This window comes from Chanodichthys erythropterus, chromosome 19, assembly GCF_024489055.1.
Source record: "Chanodichthys erythropterus isolate Z2021 chromosome 19, ASM2448905v1, whole genome shotgun sequence".
Classification (NCBI taxonomy): Eukaryota; Metazoa; Chordata; class Actinopteri; order Cypriniformes; family Xenocyprididae; genus Chanodichthys; species Chanodichthys erythropterus.
Window position 1 is genome coordinate 13,781,956 of NC_090239.1, and position 21,470 is coordinate 13,803,425.

Below are 21,470 nucleotides of genomic sequence, written 5' to 3' on the forward strand. Positions count from 1 at the left end.
TCACTTTAGTGAGGTATCCTTCATGCGCAAACGCTGCCTACAAAGTCACTGCCTGATAAGGCAGAGAGGCAACAAGTCAGCTGCCTAAGTTTTTGGACGCAGCCTGCGAGTAACGCGGTCTGGTCCAGTGATGAAGAATGGGTGCAGTTTGTCTGTCAGGCTGATAGACTTACTGAACCGTATCCAGAGGGGTGAGAACTGAACGGGACCCCACGCAAATTACCCTCACCAAAACCTCGTCTGAGCTAGTCAAAACATTCCAGCTAAATACTTCCATTGTTCAATATACATTTTACTACCCTCCACAAATAGGGACATCAAGCAGGATCGGCCAGACATGGTTCCTCGTGAAATAAGAGCCGTGGGGGAACCGCGGGCATCTCCTTGGCACAGAGAGTGATTAAAACATCCGGTATATAACGATGTGGCCAATGAAATATCATCACCCTGCCTTAGAGAGAGAGTGAATGTGTGTGAGCCAGTCTCTATTATTCTTTCTGTGTGTGTGTGTGCCATTCACGTGTGTGTGTGTGTGTGTGTGTGTGTGTGTGTGTGTGTGTGTGTGTGTGTGTGTGTGTGTGTGTGTGTGTGTGTGTGTGTGTGTGTGTGTGTGTGTGTGTGTAAAAAGAGAAGCTGTAAAAAGCAATGAAGAGGAAAATGATCTATAAATCTAAAGTCCCTAAAATGGCATGAACTCCTCTGATATATGACTGAGCCCAGGCTACATTTCTCTTTCAAATGTTGATTAAATTACATTAATTGGCCACAGTGCTTAAATAATGCAATTCAACATAGAACACTGCGAATTTAATAAACTCTTTGATTGAATGCAGGGAATTAATAAATTGAATTAAGTTCTGAGTTCCCATTTTCTACAGCAGAAAGTGATACAAATGTACCTTAATTGAACATTGTATCACTGTAATAATAATAATAATAATTAGCATAAAAATAGTAAATACTGCTGCAACTAAAAAAAACTAATTATTTGGGGTTTACTTACTATTCCAACAAAGAGCACAATAAACAAAACTCAATGTAATATAAATATAAACGCATTACTCTGCATGTTTGTGCACATTAAAATCCACTGATTCATCCAATAAGGTTTCATTAGTTAATGTTTATGCGTTTAATAAAGAGTAATAAATGCTCGATCAAATGTATTGCTAATTGTTATGTTTTTAAATGTCATTTAATAAAAATACAAATGTTCATAGTTAATGTTAGATCTGGGGCCGTATTCACAAAAAATCTTAAGGCTAAAAGTAGCTCCTAACTTGCCGATTTAGGAGAAAATCTTAAAAATAATGGGCGTGTCAGTCCTAATTTTAGGAGTCCTAAATTTTTGCTCTAAGAGTATTTCACAAAGCATTTTAGCGCTAAAACTAGCTCCTAAATCTATGAAACGTTAGGAGTAGTCAAGAGGACTCCTAAGTCACTAAGACCAAATCACACACAATCCTAATCCACCTAAAGACACTGTACACCATTGGGGCAAGAGAGATTTCTTCATAAATGCAATACATTTTGATTTATAGATTTGAATAAATGATGTGACGCTAAAAAACCTTTAACAAATAAATAAATATTGTCTGATTACCTGTAGCAATGTTTTTTATGAGTTCACATTTACAAATGATTGAATAAAGTAAATATACGAGCTTGGAATTTATCCCAAACCCAAAGTTCTCCCCATATCCCCAGCCGAGAGTGAGTAGTGGGGTGGCAGAGGGAAGCAGAAAACTGTCGAAGTAACTATAGGCGAGTCAAATCTTGTCTGTGTATAGATTCCTCCTCTCAAGCTGATTAGAAAGACCGTTTGAATGTGTTTCTCCCAAACTTTGTTTATAAAACATAATTTGTCCCTTGAATTCTGCATTTTCTTGAGGCGGACAATTAACTGTATATATTAGTTTAATTAGTGACACTTAGCCTACATTTTAAAACCTTTATGGCAACAATATGGCAACATTTTATTTTGACTATGGCAATATTTATTACAAAATATTTATTTGAATAGGGCAACATTTGTATTTTAAAACCTTTATTTTAATGTGGAACCATGACACCTCATTCTACAATATTTCTATGATTAAATCATTGACTCCTCCCCCATCAGCCAATCACTGTGTGTATACTCCATAGCAACGAGGTCAACCCCGCCCTTACTCTTAGCTTAAGACTTCAGTCTATTCCTCATTAAAAGTTTGTCTCAGCAGCTTTGTGAATAGGTTTTAAAGGTGGCATCGAATGTTTTTTTACAAGATGTAATATAAGTCTAAGGTGTCCCCTGAATGTGTCTATGAAGTTTCAGCTCAAAATACCCCATAGATTTTTTTTTTTATTAATTTGTTTAACTGCCTATTTTGGGGCGTCATTATATATGAGCCGATTTATGCTGTGCGGCCCCTTTAAATGCTGACGCTCCCCGCCCACGGAGCTTGCGCTTGCCTTAAACAGTGCATAAGCAAAGTTTACACAGCTAATATAACCCTCAAATGGATCTTTACAAAGTGTTCGCCATGCATGTGTCAGATTATGTGAGTATTGTATGCTATTATATTGTTTACATTGATTCTGAATTAATTTGAGGCTGTGCTCCGTGGCTAATGGCTAATGCTACACTGTTGGAGAGATTTATAAATAATGAAGATGTGTTTATGCATTATACAGACTGCAAGTTTTTAAAAATGAAAATAGCGACCGCTCTTGTCTCTGTGAATACAGTAAGAAACTATGGTAACTTTAACCACATTTAACAGTACATTAGCAACATGCTAACGAAACATTTAGAAAAAGTTTACAAATATCACTAAAAATATCATATCATCATGGATCATGACAGTTATTATTGCTCCATCTGCCATTTTTTGCTATTGTTCTCGTTTGCTTACCTAGTCTGATGATTCGCCTCTGCTGCTGTAGACGTTAATACTGGCTGCCCTTGTCTAATTCCTTTCATAATATTGGGAACATAGGCTGAAATATTGGGGCGTACACCCCGACTGTTACGTAACAGTCGGTGTTATGTTGAGATTCGCCTGTTCTTCGGAGGTCTTTTAAACAAATGAGATTTATATAAGAAGGAGGAAACAATGGAGTTTGAGACTCACTGTATGTCATTTCCATGTACTGAACTCTTGTTAATTAACTATGCCAAGGTAAATTAAATTTTTCATTCGAGGGCACCTTTAAGAGAAAACTCTTAGCTAAGAACTTTTACTGCTATTTAGGACAACTCTTAGTGGTAAGATAAAATGTTTTGTGAATGCGGCCCCAGGTCCATTAAATATGAACAATTACAACTTTTTTAAAAAGCATTTTTCATTGTTAGTTCATTTGAACAAATTTGTTAACCAATGTTAAAGGTGCCCTAGAACAATATTTCACAAGATGTAATATAAGTCTAAGGTGTCCCCAGAATTTGTCTGTAAAGTTTCAGCTCAAAATACCCCATAGTTTTTCTATTATACCATGTTTTAGCTGCCTATTTTTTGTATTTGTACATGTTTAAATGCTCGCCCCCAAGCTCACAACTGCCTTAAACATTGCATAAACAATAAAATAAGTTCACACAGCTAATATAACTCTCAAAATGGATCTTTACAAAGTGTCTGATGCAGCATATCAGATCACGTAAGTATGGCATGTATTTTTTGGATGTTTACATTTGATTCTGAATGAGTTTGATAGTAGCCTGTGCTGGTATATGCAAATGTTGGGGGCGTACATATTAATGATCCCGACTGTTGCTTCACAGTCGGCGCTATGTTGAGATTTGCCTGTTTTTCTGTGGTGTTTTCACGCACAAGATTTACATATGAAGGAGGAAACAATGGTGTTTGAGACTCATTGTATGTCATTTCCATGTACAGAACTCTTATTCAACTATGCCAAGGTAAATTCAATTTTACAATCTAGGGCACCTTTAACAAAAGGAATTTTTACTGTAAAGTAAACGTCACTACTGTTTTTTGTTTATAATGTAAATCAGTATAAACTAATACATGCACACATTATTATGTAAGAGAGCACCTTCATTAAGTTACAGTGTTAATACAAAGCCTGCAAGAACATGGCTGTGATATTGTACTCACTGGGCACTCGGTTAATAGCTCGAAGAGGTCGAAGTACTCTGACCGTTCGGACCGCAGAGAAACTAACATTCTGCAGGTTGAGAGAGTATTCCAGCATCCTGTAAACACACACAAACAAAAAGAGTTTCAACTTTTAATAAAGCAAGATATTTGAATACATGCATTCACTAATGAGAGCACATTATCCCCCATTTACAGTGCATCTGTTAATTAATCCACATTTTGGATTTATTGGAATCTTTAATAGCACCTGAAGGCAAAAACTGATCTGCTTTTTAAGCTGATGAACATCCTCCATATTTATGGTAGAATAGCATAAAAGGGCAGCAATATTTTCAAATAAACACTGACAGCCCAGACGCATTAGTGGCGTGTTTTCTGCCGAACTGCCAACGCCATACTGTAGATCAATCGAAAGTTATCAGGATTCATCAAACAATTACACTGAATCGTTTTCAATTAGGTCAAAGAGAGGTGGAAGGAAGGTTAACGTAGAGCTTTCGCAAACAAACACATCCACAGCTGCTTCGCACATGTGAACTTCGGAGTGAGGCACATAAAAGAATTGCATGTTTTTGTAGAAAATAAACAAAGTGTGTGTCTCTATGTGCCTGTGAGCTTGCAACCGTGTAATTGCAAACCCAATAACTGTTTCTGGCCATACAACAACTTAAAAAAGTTACAATTACAATATACGTATCAAGTTCATAAGCAATGCTGATGCTGATAAGCATATGCTCATGTTAATGAGGGTTCTCATGGTCATGTGACCTGCTTAGATTAAAGCTGCGTGATCTGGGGTTTTTCTCCATCCTCACAAATATGGATCGATTGAAGTCGGTGACGTGCAAACAGTGCGAGCCCCATTAGCCAAGCAGGGCAGTGAGGAAATGTGTTCTGACTTTGTTGCTCCTGAAATGTGCAGAACAGCTTTGAAGGCACTGATTGGGCTTGATGGAAACCAGCTGGCAACTGGACTGCAAAAATAATAACAGTGGTGACTAAGACTAAAATTTGAAGAAATGGGGATGAAGAAAACACGAAAATATCAAAAGAGAAGGGGAACACAGGAAGTGGATAGGGAGAAAGGACAGATTTGATGAGAGGGAGACAGAGACGGCGACTCTAAGGACAAAATGCCTGTAAAGAAGGGGAGAGAGACAGGACATGCGTGAGGACATTCAGTAAAAATGTCCCCAAGGGATGCGGGATGCGTCTAAACAAGGTGGACGTGTGTAAATGTGATATCGTCAACAAGCCTCTTACTTCTTTCATACACACATATGAATCACTAATATGGCCGCTCGCAAATACGTAAACAAAAAGTGAAGTGTCGCTGGGCGTTTGTCCAGTCAGCACCTAGACCTCTCTTCTGTTATCTGTTTGTGTTTGGCCGTGGTGAAGGATGACACACCTTCCCAGAATCACTCTGTTTCTTGACAACATGGTCACACAATCAACAACAGCTCCATACTGCGTACACAATGCCAGTTGCAAGGTCGCTATAATAGGAAAAGTATGAGCGAGCCAGTGGTCTCGGATCCAAAACAAGTGTGGCCTTCCACATCCATGAGAAATCTGCTCGATTCGATCTCCGGCTGCACCCGAGAGAGCTAGCGTGCTATCGTGTCTTGTTTGAACAGCTCCACAACAGACTATTGAAAGGACTGAAAGACATTTAAATTCCTGCAGCATTAGAAATACCAGCTCTTTTGGGACGTACTCCATTTCATACGTTATAAAGTTGTTCTGTATGATCAATGCAAGTTTGGTTAGTTTACGAAAAGCTGCAACAGAGTATATGAAGCATTTCAGATGCTTCTATCTCTTTCTCTCTCTCTCTCCATCCTCTCCGAGTCCCTTGTGGTCTTCAAAGCAGCCGTCCTGGCTGCAGTTCAATCAGAGCTTGGTGTCTTCCACCACCTGGCAGGTTAATGAGGCGAGTTTCAGAGGAGGTTCACTTCCGAACAATCAGCTCTCCATTAAGATAGAGAAGGAAGATATACCCCTAACAACACACGCACACATACTCAGTCCTCGCATTCCTTCTCAGTCTGTCCACATGAATCAAATTCTTTGTCTTATTTCAGTTCATTCATTTAAGACTATCTACAAATGAATTTATACAGTGCATTTGTATGACAAATCAACACTATTACAGTTTAGCTTAACGTTAGCAACAAACAAAACTGTTTTCCTCACTGTCCATCAAAAGGTTGGTCTCTTTTTTTTTTGTAATTTTCTGCTTACTATTGCTAATTAGATATATATATATATATATATATTAGGGGGAGATAAACTCTCATTCTAGAGACCATTGGATTGGACAACATTTTGAACACTTCCCCAAAGACAAGGTGAGTCATATATTATTGGTTATTTTTCTGGAAGTGAAAATCCTGGAAGTTTCCTTATTCAGGAAACAATTTATTCTGTGTAAAGTGTTTGTAAAACCTAAAAAAAAAAAAATCAGATTGTCACATTCACAAGGTATATTTAATGTACTAATGAATGTTTTACGCTACTTTTCAAAAGTTTGGGGTCAGTAAGATTTTTTATTATTATTATTATTTGAAAGAAATGAATACTAAGTATTAATTCAATAAAGATGCATTAAGTTGATCAACAGTGATAAAGATATTTATAATGTTAAAAAATATTTCTATGTCCCATAATGCTGTTCTTAGTTTGGAACGTTCTATTCAAAGAATCCTGAAAAAAAAAAAAGTACCAAAAAAAAAAAAAAAAAAAAAAAGCATCACAACTGTGATTAAAATAAGAAAAGTTTCTTCCACACTAAATCAACATATTAGAATGATTTCATGGGGCTCGCCTAGTTGTCTTAGCTCACGAACAAATACAGAAAGAGAGGTTCAAACATACAATACTTCTCTTCAGTTTTATATTTCTGTCTTGTATTTTTCTATATATTTCTCTCTCAACAAGCTCTCAGACACAATTGCCGTCAGGGGTGCTCTGCTGTTTTTTATGGGACGAGACTGATTGATTTACTTCGGTCGGAACAGGATAATCTGCCCCTAGCCTCGGATTCAGATCAGCAAAATGACAAGTTTCTTTCTCTTTCTCAGATAAGTGTTCTTCAAAACAATACCTCAACACCTAAGCCAAACAAGTGACTTCCATTCCAAAGAAAAACAAAGTCTGAGAAAGAAAATAGGGCTGCACTACCTTTCCCATCATTTGGATGAAAAATAAAGTTAGGATTGTGTTCTTTTTTTCTATCTATCTTCCCCCTTGACACTATATACAATATACTATGTCAACACTGAGCCACTCTGGGGCCCCATGGTCACTTTATAGGATAATAATCATAATGGAAGTTAATGCAGATGTATAACTCGAATAGATGAAGAGAAAACCTAATTTGCTCTGTGTGCCTCAGCCAAAGAGCGTTCCTCTGATGGGTCAAAAAATAAATGAATGAGCGGGACCTGTAACTGGCTTTTTTTCTTGAGGAAATGTTTGATAACCTTTGTTCATAATGCTTTGTCCTTGTCTCGTCCTATTGACAAGGTCTGGGTCTGCACATTAAGTGTGTCAGCAGCGAGTCTGGAAACAGTCGAAGCAGTATCATTAAATCAGAAGCAGAGGTGGACATTTGGGTTCTCCTCTCCTTCATGACTAAATGAGGACAGTGTTTTGATTAAGGATTTGTAACAGCAGATGACAACAGAGAGATTTGTATGCTGTTAGTAATATGTAATTTATGCTTTATTTCCAAAAGAGAATTAAGCCTCACTGTGAGTGACAATTATATGAAGCCTGGATATTTCATAAAAGTTACCAATCAAATGAGAACCCAAGTGAATAATAAACCCCCAAAAAATGAAAATCCTGCCATTATTTACTCAGCCTCATGTTGTTTCAAATCTGTTTGACTTTCTTTCTTCCATGGAGCACAAAGGCGGTTAATGACAAAATGTACTGAGCCATACAATTATGGTATACAAGAACTGAGTCTTTCAAGGTTCAAAAAACTTGCAAAAGCAATCTTAAAGCTTTATAAAAAGTCCAGCCCAGGCTTATTAGAAAAACATACCTGTGGGAACATTTTTGCAAAACGAAAATATGTAGCGCCTTGTGCGTTTCGTGACAGTTTCAGTGTGAAATGTCCACTGAGTGGTGCTAAAAGTGGCACCGTATTTCCCGAAACAGATGAGCGTAAATATGGTGCGTTTTATATTATGTTGGTTTTGTACGCATCACCGCAGTTCTGATTTGAAATGTCCGGTGAGTGTCGCTAAAAGTGTAATGCTCCATTATGTTTTTAAATAACATACCATCTACACTACACCTAAACCTACCCGATAGTGTCAACAAAAGCAAATATGACAAAAACGCAATAGTAAACATCTCATTTTAGCTTATTTTTGTATCTTATCTCTCATCTTTAAGCTATTTTATCGTGAGTCATGATTCACGGGATACATACCCAAGGCTTCTACAGTTCCGTACCAGCTGAGCTACCGAGCAAGCTTGTTGTTAAGCGATGCAAAGTCCAAAATGTATTTGTTTACAAATCATGCACTTTGGTAAAAAGTGTTTTGAGATCATAACATAATATTGTGCAAGGAGATGTGAAAACAAGCTTTATTAATCCATAATCTGACCCTGTAATCATAACTGTGTATGAAAACGATTAAAAGTGTTTGCTGTTTTACTGCCTCTAGTGTTCATTTCTGTTGGAAACTGCAGTGTATTTACATATTGGTGTGTATTTAGCATTTTGCATGAGATCAGGTTGCAAAAGTCATGTAGACATAACATGAGTGAGTAAATGATTTTTGGGTGTACTATTGCTGTATTATTTCTAAGCTATTGCTTCACCAAATCTCGTAATGAAAAGGCCAGTAAAAGCAAATATTTTACTGTCCTTTCTTTTTAGGTTAGCAAAAGGATCTTAACCTAATGTATGTGGGGAAGATCTCAGCCATCTGCTAGTACCCGTGTTATCAGTTCCAGGCGTCTCCATATACAAATATGAGATGAAGAACTCCTAAGATGAAAGTGCTGGATGCTCTCCAGTGTAATCAACAGCCTCCCAGCCGAATGGCATTCCAGAAGCCGCCTATACCTAGGCACGAAATCCTCATTCAGGGACAGGGAGACTCCATTAGCACTGCCGATGTGGGTCATGACCTGATCTGGAGCTTTTACTGTGGTTCAATTTAGAGCAGGTTTCCCTCCAACTCTGTTCTCAGTTGTTAGTTAGAAAAGACAAAAAAAAAGGAAACTTCATCAGCTACTGTTGAAGGTTTTGAGCAACGGGATTGTGAAAGCCTCTAAAGAGGTCAGACTGATCATGTTTTGGTGACGGTCACACATAAGACAGTAACTGTCAGTATTCCTGACATGAATGATGGTGAATGAGTTGACAGGTTGTGCTAGCCTTACAACTATTGACTTGACCAGAAAATGACAGCTGTCTACATGAAACAGAATACATGCCTGGTCAAACAACCCAGAAGGGAAGTAAATTATCATAATTTTCTCACCAAGACATTCATCTGAAAAGGCCATTACATGACAAACAAAAATATTCTTAATATTAAAGTGAAGAAAATCTTCAAATAACACATGAAAGTGTTTTTGAATAGTGGAGTATTATGTCAGTCAATCCAGGTCGGCTTGCTGGATTAACCTAAAATGAGCAGTGAGTTTCTAGGAGTTGAGGGATCTTTCCAAGTCAGAGACCTGCAACGCTTCCAGGCAGACTGTCAGAACCTTAACTACCTTCCTTCGGCCAAAGGCCAACCATAGTGTGGAAAAGGAAGAGGAAAGGGGGAAGAGGATGAGGAAGAGGAAAAGGAGGATGTAGATGTGGAAGCAGAACTGAATGTAAAAATGGAAGATGAATACAAAGTTAAGTAGATATGAACATAGAAGAGGAAGATGGAAACAGAAAGAAAGTTGTGAAAAGGGGTTGAGGGAAGGGAAGGGAAGGGAAGGGAAGGGAAGGGGAAGGGAAGGGAAGGGAAGGGAAGGGAAGGGAAGGGAAGGGAAGGGAAGGGAAGGGAAGGGAAGGGAAGGGAAGGGAAGGGAAGGGAAGGGAAGGGAAGGGGAGGGGAGGGGAGGGGAGGGGAGGGGAGGGGAGGGGAGGGGAGGGGAGGGGGGGCGGGAAGGGAAGGGAAGGGAAGGGAAGGGATGATGTGGAACTAAATCAGAAGAGGTTGTAGAATAAGTGGAATGAGGAAAAGGAAGGAGAAAAAAGAAGATTAAGACAATTGGGCCTGTCCTTGATGGTGAAGCTTCCATACTAAACATGACTCACACTCACATCCCAGATAAGGTAGATAACATGTAGCTTATCATTGGAGGAACTCATGAATAATAATAGTGAAAAACACAAGGTTTTCCAGCAAAATAGAAATATTTAAGTAAAAATAAAAGACCAAATTTGTCTAAAAAGTTGGCGCATGATCATTTTGTGCAGCCCTGTAGTAGAGAGAAGATGCATGAGAGAATAATGCCTAAAATAATAACATATTGGTTCCTTGTCAAAGTATGCAACTTTTGGTACAGCATTATGGAAAAAGTCGTAAAACTCACTTCCATCAAGGTTATGGCAAAGTATGCTAGAAGAAATTCTAAAAATGCCTTTATACCCAATCTCTTGTAAAAAATCGTAAAAGTCTAATAGAGCATTTAAAAAGCATTGAAACAATCGCTAAAGACACTGTCACAATCCCTGTAGAAGCCCTGTGAATTTGGAAAGTTTTGTGTATTTAACGCAGCGTGTGTGTGTGAAGACTCTGTGGAAGGGAAAAGGGCAGACTAATTTAAAAGTGATTCAGCAGAAGTTGCCAAACCACTGCGGGTGACTGAAACTGATACATCATCTTGGTGGGGTGTATCGAGGGTCTGCATTCTCTAGGGGTTTGCTTTGAAAGATTGAGAAGTGAGAAGGCTCGCCTCAATGTCTCTGCAGATGAGACACAAAGACATATGATCCAGAGCACAGCAGCCAAGATCTTTAGACTTCTATAAGCTCTCTGGCTCACATCAGATAGAAAAGCACAGAAGATTGAGAAAAACAATAAATGTCTCAGTGAAGGGGGTTTTGGAAACCGAACCATCCAGTTGAACCACCAGCACCAATTTATTCACTTAGTAAGCAGGCTAAAATGAGTTTTAGATTTGTGATTTATTGCGTCAGAATGTTCTCCAGAAGGAGAAGAAAAAAAAACCTCACTAAATGTTAACCTTTAAACTGAAACAAATGGTTCATATAAACCATGCCTCCAAGTTCTCTGGTTTATAATTAAATATGTTTTTATGTTACTTTGGTTGCCAATTTTTGCCAAAGCCCAAAAAATAAATTAAGCTTACAAACAAGTATTGTGGTACTGCCATGATTTTTGGACACGCCACTATGGTACTTTACAACATCAGTGGAAGTATCTTGGAGTATCATGTGAATACCATTTTAGAATCATGGTATATCAAAACCATGGTACAGTACATCACCTGATACCATTACTATACCATGGTACTCAGCACTTTTTTGTAAAAGCAATAACCAAACACTCGCCAGTTTAGTCAGAAGGTACCACAACCGATCAAACTGCTGAAGACTGTCGCAAATTACTGAAGGTTTTGATGGTAAGCATGTCATCTAGAAGTATCAAACACCCAGAGGGAAATTAGATTAAGCCAATGGTGGAACAAGCCAGCAGTCTGTCACTCTTGTATGGTTATCTTGTGAACACACTTTGGCTGATGCCTCCTGAATGTGCTTCCATATGCTCCATATGTTGGGCTAATTTCCATCTCAACAAATAATCCTATGAAATTACCAACAAGACACATGAGGTTAGGTCAGAGGCAGTAAAGCTGGCAATAAAGCCCATACTGCCACTGAGTCAAGACTGACAAGATTCATGGAATGGAAAAGTAGTGTCCTTGTGATTTCTCGAAAGCACACATCATGCCAAGTCAGCACCGAATGCCATGTGTGTATGTATGTGTACATACAGTTATGCTCAAGCCTGAGCAGTCAAACTGCCCAATGTTCTTCAGAAAAATCCCCCGGGTCCCGTAAATTCTTTGGTTTTCCAGCATCTTTTGTATATTTGAATCCTTTACAGCAGTGACTGCGTGATTTTGAAATACACCTTTTCACACTGAGGACAACTGAGGGACTCATACGCAAGTATTACAAAAGGTTCAAACATTCACTGATGGTCCAGAAGAAAACACGATACATTAAGAACCAGGGGGTGTAAACTTATGAACAGGATGAAGTACATTTTTCTTATTTTGTTTAAATATATTGTTTCCTTTTTAGTACTGCCCTTCGAAAGCTACTTATATGTCTCCCAGAATATAAATTAAGTAAATTTACCTTGATCTTCAAATTCAAAAAGTTTTTGGATCAGTGCGTGTTTGAACCTTTTATAATAATTGTGTATGATGAATCCCTCAGTTGTCCTCAGTGTGAAAATATGGACCTTAAAATCATACAGTCACTGCTGTAAAGGGTTCAAATATGCAAAAGAAACCAAAAGAAAAACCGAAGAATCTGTGGGACCTGGAGGATTTTTCTGAAGAACGTTGAGCAGTTTGACTACTCAGGACAAACAAGGGACTCATGAACAACCATCACAAAACAAACAGTCATGGATCATCCAGGTAACGCCACACAGTATAAAGAATCAAGGGTAAACTTTTGAACTGAATCATTTTTTAAATTCAACGATTTTTTGTCTTGTGGACTATACAGGGTTTTTCCTGCACTAAAATGTTTTGGTCAGCCACCAAAACAAATCTTTGTCCCGCTAAAGATTTAATAGATTATTTCACGTGACAAATGACAACACTTGCCATTCTTCAGTACCAGTACTTGCTGATAGCCAGCTTCTTTAAAGCGCTTTCAAACACTCCTGTGAGTGTTTGTGTAAGCACTTTGTGAAGAGTGTCAAAGGTTTCTATTTACAACATGTCTTTGCAGCACTGAGCTTTGAAGGCCAATCACAGAAATGTCTTGAGCATGTGAAAGCAATGGCCAATCAAGTTTGTCATAATCTGCTCAACACCTCTCAGAAGGGCAGACTTTTTGTTCAGCATGCTCACAAATCTTTTCATTATAACCAATTAAGCATAAACATGATGTCAATAAGAGCTTCATTGTACAGCTTCATTGATTATAATGGGAGTTTTTGAAAGAGAGCAGCTATGTGTACCTTATGTTGTAATTGATAGCTTCAGTGAATATAATGGCAGCGATCTTAACTCAGTTTCTGCTTTCTGTATATAATATATAATTTTCAAGCTGATAACTACTGTACACACTGCAAAATTTCTGGATTGACAACCATATATATGAGCGATTGAATCTGATTGACAGTGATAACCATAGCAATGGATGGAACAAAATTGGAAACTGTATGTCAAATGTTTTGTGCATTAAGTCTTGGAATGTAAAAGCTGACATTTTTCCAGTGTAATGTGTTGCTTTATTGTTCACTTTACAAATCAGTCACTCAGTGACTTTTTACATTTAAATTTACAGATTTTTAACAAAATACTTCTAAGCATGTTTGTTTTATGATCGGTCCTGACAGTGATTATTTTTCACAAAAAAAAAAAATCACAAAAAATAGGATGAGATGAGTTAATATTACAAAACGTTTCTTTGCATTTATTGTCAGTACTGGGCTGACAGTTCATGTGTGTTAGTAACTTTATACTGTGTTGTGGGTGACCATGTTCATCTGCCACCACCAAAGACCATATAGCAGGAAAAACCCTGCTATCAATAAATATTTTATGTGAAATATCTTATTCAGGACAGTACTAAATTAAAAATATCATGCATTTTGTATGATCCCTCTCATTTTGTTAAAATAATTAACATTTTGTTGATTCTGCAAGACGTATGTAAACTCTGTGTGTGTGTGTCTGTGTGTCTGTGTCTGTGTCTGTGTCTGTGTCTGTGTGTGTGTGTGTGTGTGTGTGTGTGTGTGTGTGTGTGTGTGTGTGTGTGTGTGTGTGTGTGTGTGTGTGTGTGTGTGTGTGTGTGTGTGTTTGTGTGTGTGTGTGTGTATTATAGTTAACAAACTGCAAATCTTTATCCACAAGGCATTTTGTCTCTTCTGACCTTTTGTGGCCTTTGCAAAAAAATGTACATCTTTATTAGTGATGCACATTTTCTTTACTATATTTCCCAGGGTATGCATCTACATAGCTGACTGTGTACATTCGATACCAGCCTCATTGTATTTTGGTGTTTAATTTGTTGATCAGTGCTTCACATTAAAGTGGTTTGCACAACTGTGCGAAGAGTTGAGATTCACACATACACAAACATAGAAAGTGATTATTAATCAAAGTGATTATTCTGACATTCACAAAGACGAACTAAAGAATTACATATTGGCAGCTAACCAAGTGTGGTATGACTGTTTCAGAAGCATAAAGGGATAAAAGGGAAAAAGCTGTATCCCAATTCTGTCGTTATTGACTTTACATTTTGCATGTTCTTTTTTCACGTAGCTCTTTGATTTCTACATGACAGATCAAATACTAAGTCGATACTGAAATTTAAAAAATGCGATGCTTTGCAGGCTGTTGAGCAGACTCGTAAACACCTCTGATTGGCCACTGTGTTCAAGCTCTCATCAGATTTGTCTGTAATTGACAACAGTGATCAACTTTTCAAAAACATGTTGTAAATAGACATCAATGATGCTCTTGACACAGATACACACGGGAACGTTTGAAAGCAGGCCGGTACACTGATAGACGCCTTCTTTCAAATGCTCTCGCTTCCACTTTCAAAATGCTTTCAAACACTCCCGTGCATTGATCTTTGCACCCAATCACAGACATATCTGATGAGCATGTGAACACAATGGCCAATCAGAGGTGTATCCAAATCCGATCAACAGTGCTCACATTTTTCAAATTTCACTAATGACTTAGTATCGAAGTCGGTACTTTTGATAAAACTAATAGTGGCCATGTTTATCCAGCTCCAAAAAAATAAAACATAAATAAAAACAGAAGAAAACAAGATAAAAGAACAAAAAAGTAGTTAGGCATGTGGAAAATATTCCAAATCTTCTAGACATACAGATAGATAGATCTCTCATGCTCACCAAGGATGCATTTGTTTTATCAAAAATACTGTAAAAACAATAATATTGTGATACTTTTAATTTTTTTTTTTTTTTTTCCAGGATTCTTTGATATAAAGCAATTTTTTTAAAAAGAACAGCATTTCTTTGAAATGGAAAACATTTTGAACTTCATAAGTGTGTTTACTGTAACTTTTGATCAATTTAATACATCCTTACTGCATAAAAGTATTCATTTATTTTATTTTATTTTTTTTAAATCTTACTGGCCAAAAACTTTTCAACATAATCTATATAAATCTGTGCTGATTTTCACTCAAGAAAAGTTTTAGTAAAGTAATTTTAGGACGACTCACCCAGCCAACACAATGAAGAAGTCTAGCCGATTCCAGGTGTCTCCAAGGTAACACTTTTTCCCAAAGATGCCCAGTGCAACCATCTTGATTACCATCTCCACGGCAAAAAAAGCAAAGATGAAATCATCAAAGTCCTGGGGGGGAAGAGAGAAAAATCCGAAGGGTTAGAAAAAGCTTAAAATGCTGCACTGGCCAATTCAGAGCTTGAAAAAAAAATTATTTTCTTCATCAGGAGAAACAACTTAACTCATACTATATTAAGGACAACTTTTAAATAAATAAATAAATAAATAAACTCTCCAAAGGCATATGCAGATAAATATTAAATTTTCACTTTGATGTCACAACAAGCTGTGTGCGCTCATGAATTGAGGGGCTATTCTTGACTTGACTCATCCTTACACAGTGATCTTAGTAAGTCTGAATGGGCAAAAATAGCCAACTCACCCAAGTCTTTACCCACAAATCCTCTGCGTACGTTACCCGCAATGTGTTTTTAAAACCTTATTAAATTTATTTAAGGTATTCAGGGACAAAGATCTGCAATATGGAGCTCGCATGAATATGAATACAAAGTACAGTATTAAAGGTGCCCTAGATTCAAAAATTGAATCTACGTCGGCATAGTTGAATAACAAGACTTCAGTACATGGAAATGACATACAGTGAGTCTCAAACTCCATTGTTTCCTCCTTCTTATATAAATCTCATTAGTTTAAAAGACCTCAGAAGAACAGGCGAATCTCAACATAACACCGACTGTTACGTAACAGTCGGGGTGTACGCCCCCAATATTTGCATATACCAGCCCATGTTCCCAACATTATGAAAGGCATTAGACAAGGGCAGCCAGTATTAACGTCTAGATGTGCACAGCCGAATCATCAGACTAGGTAAGCAAGCAAGAACAATAGCGAAAAATGGCAGATGGAGCAATAATAACTGACATGATCCATGATATTTTTAGTGATATTTGTAAAGTGTCTTTCTAAATGTTTCGGTAGCATGTTGCTAATGTACTGTTAAATGTGGTTACCATCATTTGTTACTGTATTCACGGAGACAAGACTGTCGTTATTTTCATTATTAAACACTTGCAGTCTGTATAATTCATAAACACGACTTCATTCTTTACAAATCTCTCCAACAGTGTAGCATTAGCCGTTAGCCACGGATCACAGCCTCAAATTCATTCAGAATCAAATGTAAACAGCCAAATAAATACTATACTCACATAATCCGACGCATACATGCAGTATGCATGACGAACACTTTGTAAAGATCCATTTTGAGGGTTATATTAGCTGTGTAAACTTTGTTTATGCACCGTTAAAGGCAAGCGCGAGCTCCGTGGGCGGAGAGCACGAGGAATTAAAGGGCCAGCAGCCCTGAATCGGCGCATTTCTAATTATGCCCAAAATAGGCAGTTAAAAAAAGGAAAATTTGCTATTCAGGTCTCCTTTTATTTCATTGCAACAATTTCTGTATATTATGGAGTAAACCACCTTAAACATGTATTTGCCCTAGTCAGATGCAAAAGGCTGTTTGTCAGCTCTTGAGTAAAGACCATAGGCTGGGTCCTTGAGAAATCAGCAGTCATGCGAACTCAGAGACCGTTGTTTCCTCAAGGTTAACTGTCACTGAAAGACACCTGGGCATTCTCAGCCAGCGAGGACATTAGTCAAAGCTCTTAAGTGAGGGATTCCCTCCAGCCAAAGCTCTTGCACTCTGACAATGCAGGGAATGTTAATTAAGCCGCAGTGGAGAGCATTTACTGTCGCGCTGGATATTATTCAGAGCCAAGCACTAATGTATTACCTCATCCCTGATCTGCTTGTATTGTACATAGTGGACATTTGGGTTATAGAGTGCTACAGTTATTGCCAATTCAAAGTTAATGGTAACACACAGCACATCCATAAACAATACTGTCAGGATGAGGACAAGGGGAGAATCTGTGAGATTTCATTTTACATTAATGGTTTGAGGGAGGAGACTGTCTATTCAGACAGAGATTGATCTCCTATGACTATGCCCTGATGTTCTCTAATTATCTGCCTTAATGTGAACATATGGTGAACACATAATAATAATTTCACGACAAATAACAAAAATCTTCATACTGAAATCTCACTTTGAAAAAGATCCTGCCCTGTACATTAACACTACTTAAAGGTGCCCTAGAATCAAAAATTGAATTTACCTTGGCATAGTTAAATAACAAGAGTTCAGTACATGGAAAAGACATACATTGAGTTTCAAACTCCATTGTTTCCTCCTTCTTATATAAATCTCATTTGTTTAAAAGACCTCTGAAGAACAGGCGAACATAACATAACACCGACTGTTACGTAACAGTCGGGATCATTAATATGTACACCCCCAATATTTGCTTATTGAGGGTGTACATATTGAGGGCAGGGAGCACAAGATTTAAAGAGGCCGCAGCCTGAATCGGTGCATAGTTAATGATGCCCCAAAATAGGCAGTTAAATTTTTATTTTTTAAAAATCTATGGGGTATTTTGAGCTGAAACTTCACAGACACATTCAGGGGACACCTTAGACTTATATTACATAGTGTGTAAGAACGTTCTAGGGCACCTTTAACATAAGGATGTTTTCCATTTTTCCAGTCAGCTACTGTTACTGTTTTTGGCAGCGTAAGAAATATATGTGAAATATAATGCAAAAAAAATCTGTTTATGTAATAATTTGCATTTTAATTATATATATATATATATATATATATATATATATATATATATATATATATATATATATATATATATATATATATATATATACACACACAGTTCTGTGCCAGTCTTAGGCCACCATTAGATGTCGTTTTAGCAGTTCTCAGTCTCTTTATTAGAGTATAACCAGAAAAAAAATGTGTATGCAGTATTAAAAAAAAATATTTAGTGACTATTGAGAAATAGAAGGAACCTGGCTCTCTTAAACCTAAATGTGATGGAAAAGGACTGGAAGTTCAAGAAAACTTTCAAAATATGATAAGAAGTTTTGCAGAGTTTCTTCTTTTAGAAACTGGAAGCAGTCCAGGAGATCACACTAAATACAGATTTTTGCTTAAAGAAGCCATTTCGTTCAGATTTATTTTTTTCCTGTTTGTATCTTAATAAATAGACCAAAAAATAAATATGGATGGCCATTAAAACATTGCTTAAAGGTGCCCTCGAATGAAAAATTGAATTTACCTTGGCATAGTTAATTAACAAGAGTTCAGTACATGGAAATGACATACAGTGAGTCTCAAACTCCATTGTTTCCTCCTTCTTATATAAATCTCATTTGTTTAAAAGACCTCCGAAGAACAGGCGAATCTCAACATAACACCGACTGTTACGTAACAGTCGGGATCATTAAGGGGAGGGAGCGTGCGATTTAAAGGGGCCACGCGCTGAATCGGTGCATAGTTAATGATGCCCCAAAATAGGCAGTTAAAAAAATTAATTTAAAAAAATCTATGGGGTATTTTGAGCTGAAACGTCACAGACACATTCAGGGGACACCTTAGACTTATATTACATCTTGTAAAAACTGGTTCTAGGGCACCTTTAAAGTAGTAGACATGGTAATAGTGACAAAATACTGGTCCGAAAAGGCAAAAGACAATCCATCAGTCCAAGTGGCCCAAAACTCTCCTGTGTTGGCCATGCTTATTATTGGTCCCTGCCTTATAGATTAATCTTGACCCCAATACTTCAAGAGAGATGGACGCATCTCACAAGTGTCTTATAAGTATGAAACAACAGTGACTGTCAAATTACTTTTTTTTTTATATGTTTTGTTCACAGTCCATGTAGGGCTCTTGGCTCGCACAGCTCTACAAATCTCTGTGGGCCCTTCTACGGTTCAACAGCTCCCTCCAAAGATAAACGACACAGACCAGGGGAACCCCTCAACAAAATACTCCCAGAGTCTATGCAGCCAGAAAGCAGAGCTTAGGGGTTAAATATTCTCTAAAGCTTCCCCCTCCTCCCTTTCTACCACACACCCTACACACTATATGAATATCTTCCTCTTTATACTTCCCTGTCTCTCATCTCCTTTGTTTCAGAGAGCCTCTTCCCATATTTCTCCTCCCCTCCTTTTTCTCACCACATCTCATCCACCCATTTCTATTTAATACATGTCATCCTTCTCTTTCATATTTCTGGGGAAGCATTCAAAAATAGCTTGCAGAAAGAGTCAGTCTCATCCGCGCGTGTGGAAGCGAGGGCGTTTGTGCTTGTGCGGTGATCTTTTGGCACTGAATAAATCTTCTCATGGTGTCCTCTTTGTTGTACAAATAGCTGAGTGGTGTATTGTCTGTGCTGTGAGAAGGTTATTCTAGTGCAACTGATGGCCTTTCCTGGGAAAAAAAAAACAGAACAATTCTTTAAATCCAGAACTTCTTCAGACTATCCGTCCACCCCCACAAATACACACACACAAAGAGAGGAGGAAGCTGCAACACACATTCACTGAGGGTAAACAAAAATATCTTCTGTGTTCTTCTTACTAATTCATCTAATTCATGTGTGCAGAGAGCGGTTGCTATGCCGATGACATCATGGAGTCTAGAAGGAAAGTGAAGAGACGTGTACAATGCAGCAGCAAAACACCAATCATCTTACTACCATAAATCAACACAACACAATAATACATATGTAATCTCTGATATCTGTTGGTGCTACGCACACTAAAATTGAAATTCTATTATCATTTACTTACTCTTATGTTATTCCAAGCCTGTATGATTTTCTTTCGTCCATCAAACATATTAGAGTATGGTCACATCAGCGGTATTTCAGCAACATTTTGTCAATAGCGCAGCTATGTCTGAAGCACTGCTTTGCAAGCGCTTTTCAAAGCGTTCTATTGTAGGGTGACCTGACGTCCCCGTTTTCCGGGGACAGTCCCGGTTTTTGGTGCTCCGTCCGCGACTGGAGCTGTCCCCGGAAATGTCCCCGTTTTATATCTCGTTCAAAATAATCAGCAAATACATTGCAAAAAAGTCTAGCCAGCATACAGCATAGAGGTTTCTTAATAGTGCTGTAATTTTTTTTTTTTCCTAAACATATCTCTCTATTAAAATATGTTAAACATTTCAACACCGGCAGCGAGTTCACCAACACCGCATACACATCACTCATTGTCACTCACTCAGAGCAGCGGCAGGCCTCGAGACTCTCGTACAAACTAGTATTTTAATTTCCCTATACGTTGTGTAAAGCAGCCTAACTAAAAATATATATATATTTATTTTAGAGTGCATGTGTTACAATAGCCTATATGGATATTACTCTCATTTTAATAATTATATGGGCCTAAAACATTATTATATTATTATTTTATTATAATAATTGTTTGGCATCCTAAAACACCTAAAACAATGTAGACTCTATATCACAACTAAAAATATGTTTAAGCCCTCTTTAATGTCCAGGTACAAGTCTGTTTTTTTGTTCAATTTTGCACACTGTACATGGGTTCAAGCTCTTAATTTTAAGCTTCCCAAGTGCACCAAATTGATGCATTTAACCTTAAAATGTACAAAATTTTGTTCCGGGGGGGGGGGGGGGGGGACATAGCCCCGGACCCCCCTAGAGGAGGTACACCGAACATTTTACAAATTCAAGTGGGAAATAATGTAGCCTACATTTTATGAACTTTACTCAAGAATACTACAACAAAGCTCCTTTCATGTTAGTAAAGCTGTTAACAGAAAGTTAAAATGTCATTGGACAAAAGTTGTCATTTCGTACAGTATAAACAGCTCGTGAAAATTCAATAATAAATGTTGCAAATATTATTTGTGTCATTTATCTCATATTTTGTAATGTGATTTTTCAAAATAGTGTAATAGTTTTATAGTTTTTTGTAGTTAGGCCTATTATTTTGGTGAAT

General features: G+C 37.5%; 1 protein-coding gene across 12 annotated transcripts in view; it reads right to left on the reverse strand.

Moving 5' to 3' along the window:
• The window catches only part of cacna1g (calcium channel, voltage-dependent, T type, alpha 1G subunit), a 150,564-nt gene that overhangs the window by 120,677 nt on the left and 8,417 nt on the right, over positions 1-21,470 (reverse strand). For 11 of the 12 annotated variants that reach the window (XR_010892598.1, XM_067368659.1, XM_067368653.1 and 8 more), the window contains exons 2-3: positions 15,556-15,689; positions 4,101-4,198 (exon numbers count right to left, since the gene is read on the reverse strand). Coding sequence is in view for 10 of the 12 variants with exons in the window: in XM_067368659.1 (XP_067224760.1) it covers positions 4,101-4,198; positions 15,556-15,689 (232 nt within the window). In the remaining 2 variants the exon portion in view is untranslated. Of the gene's footprint in view, positions 1-4,100; positions 4,199-15,555; positions 15,690-21,470 lie in introns of those variants that run through there. The other variant, XM_067368654.1, reaches the window with a different exon arrangement.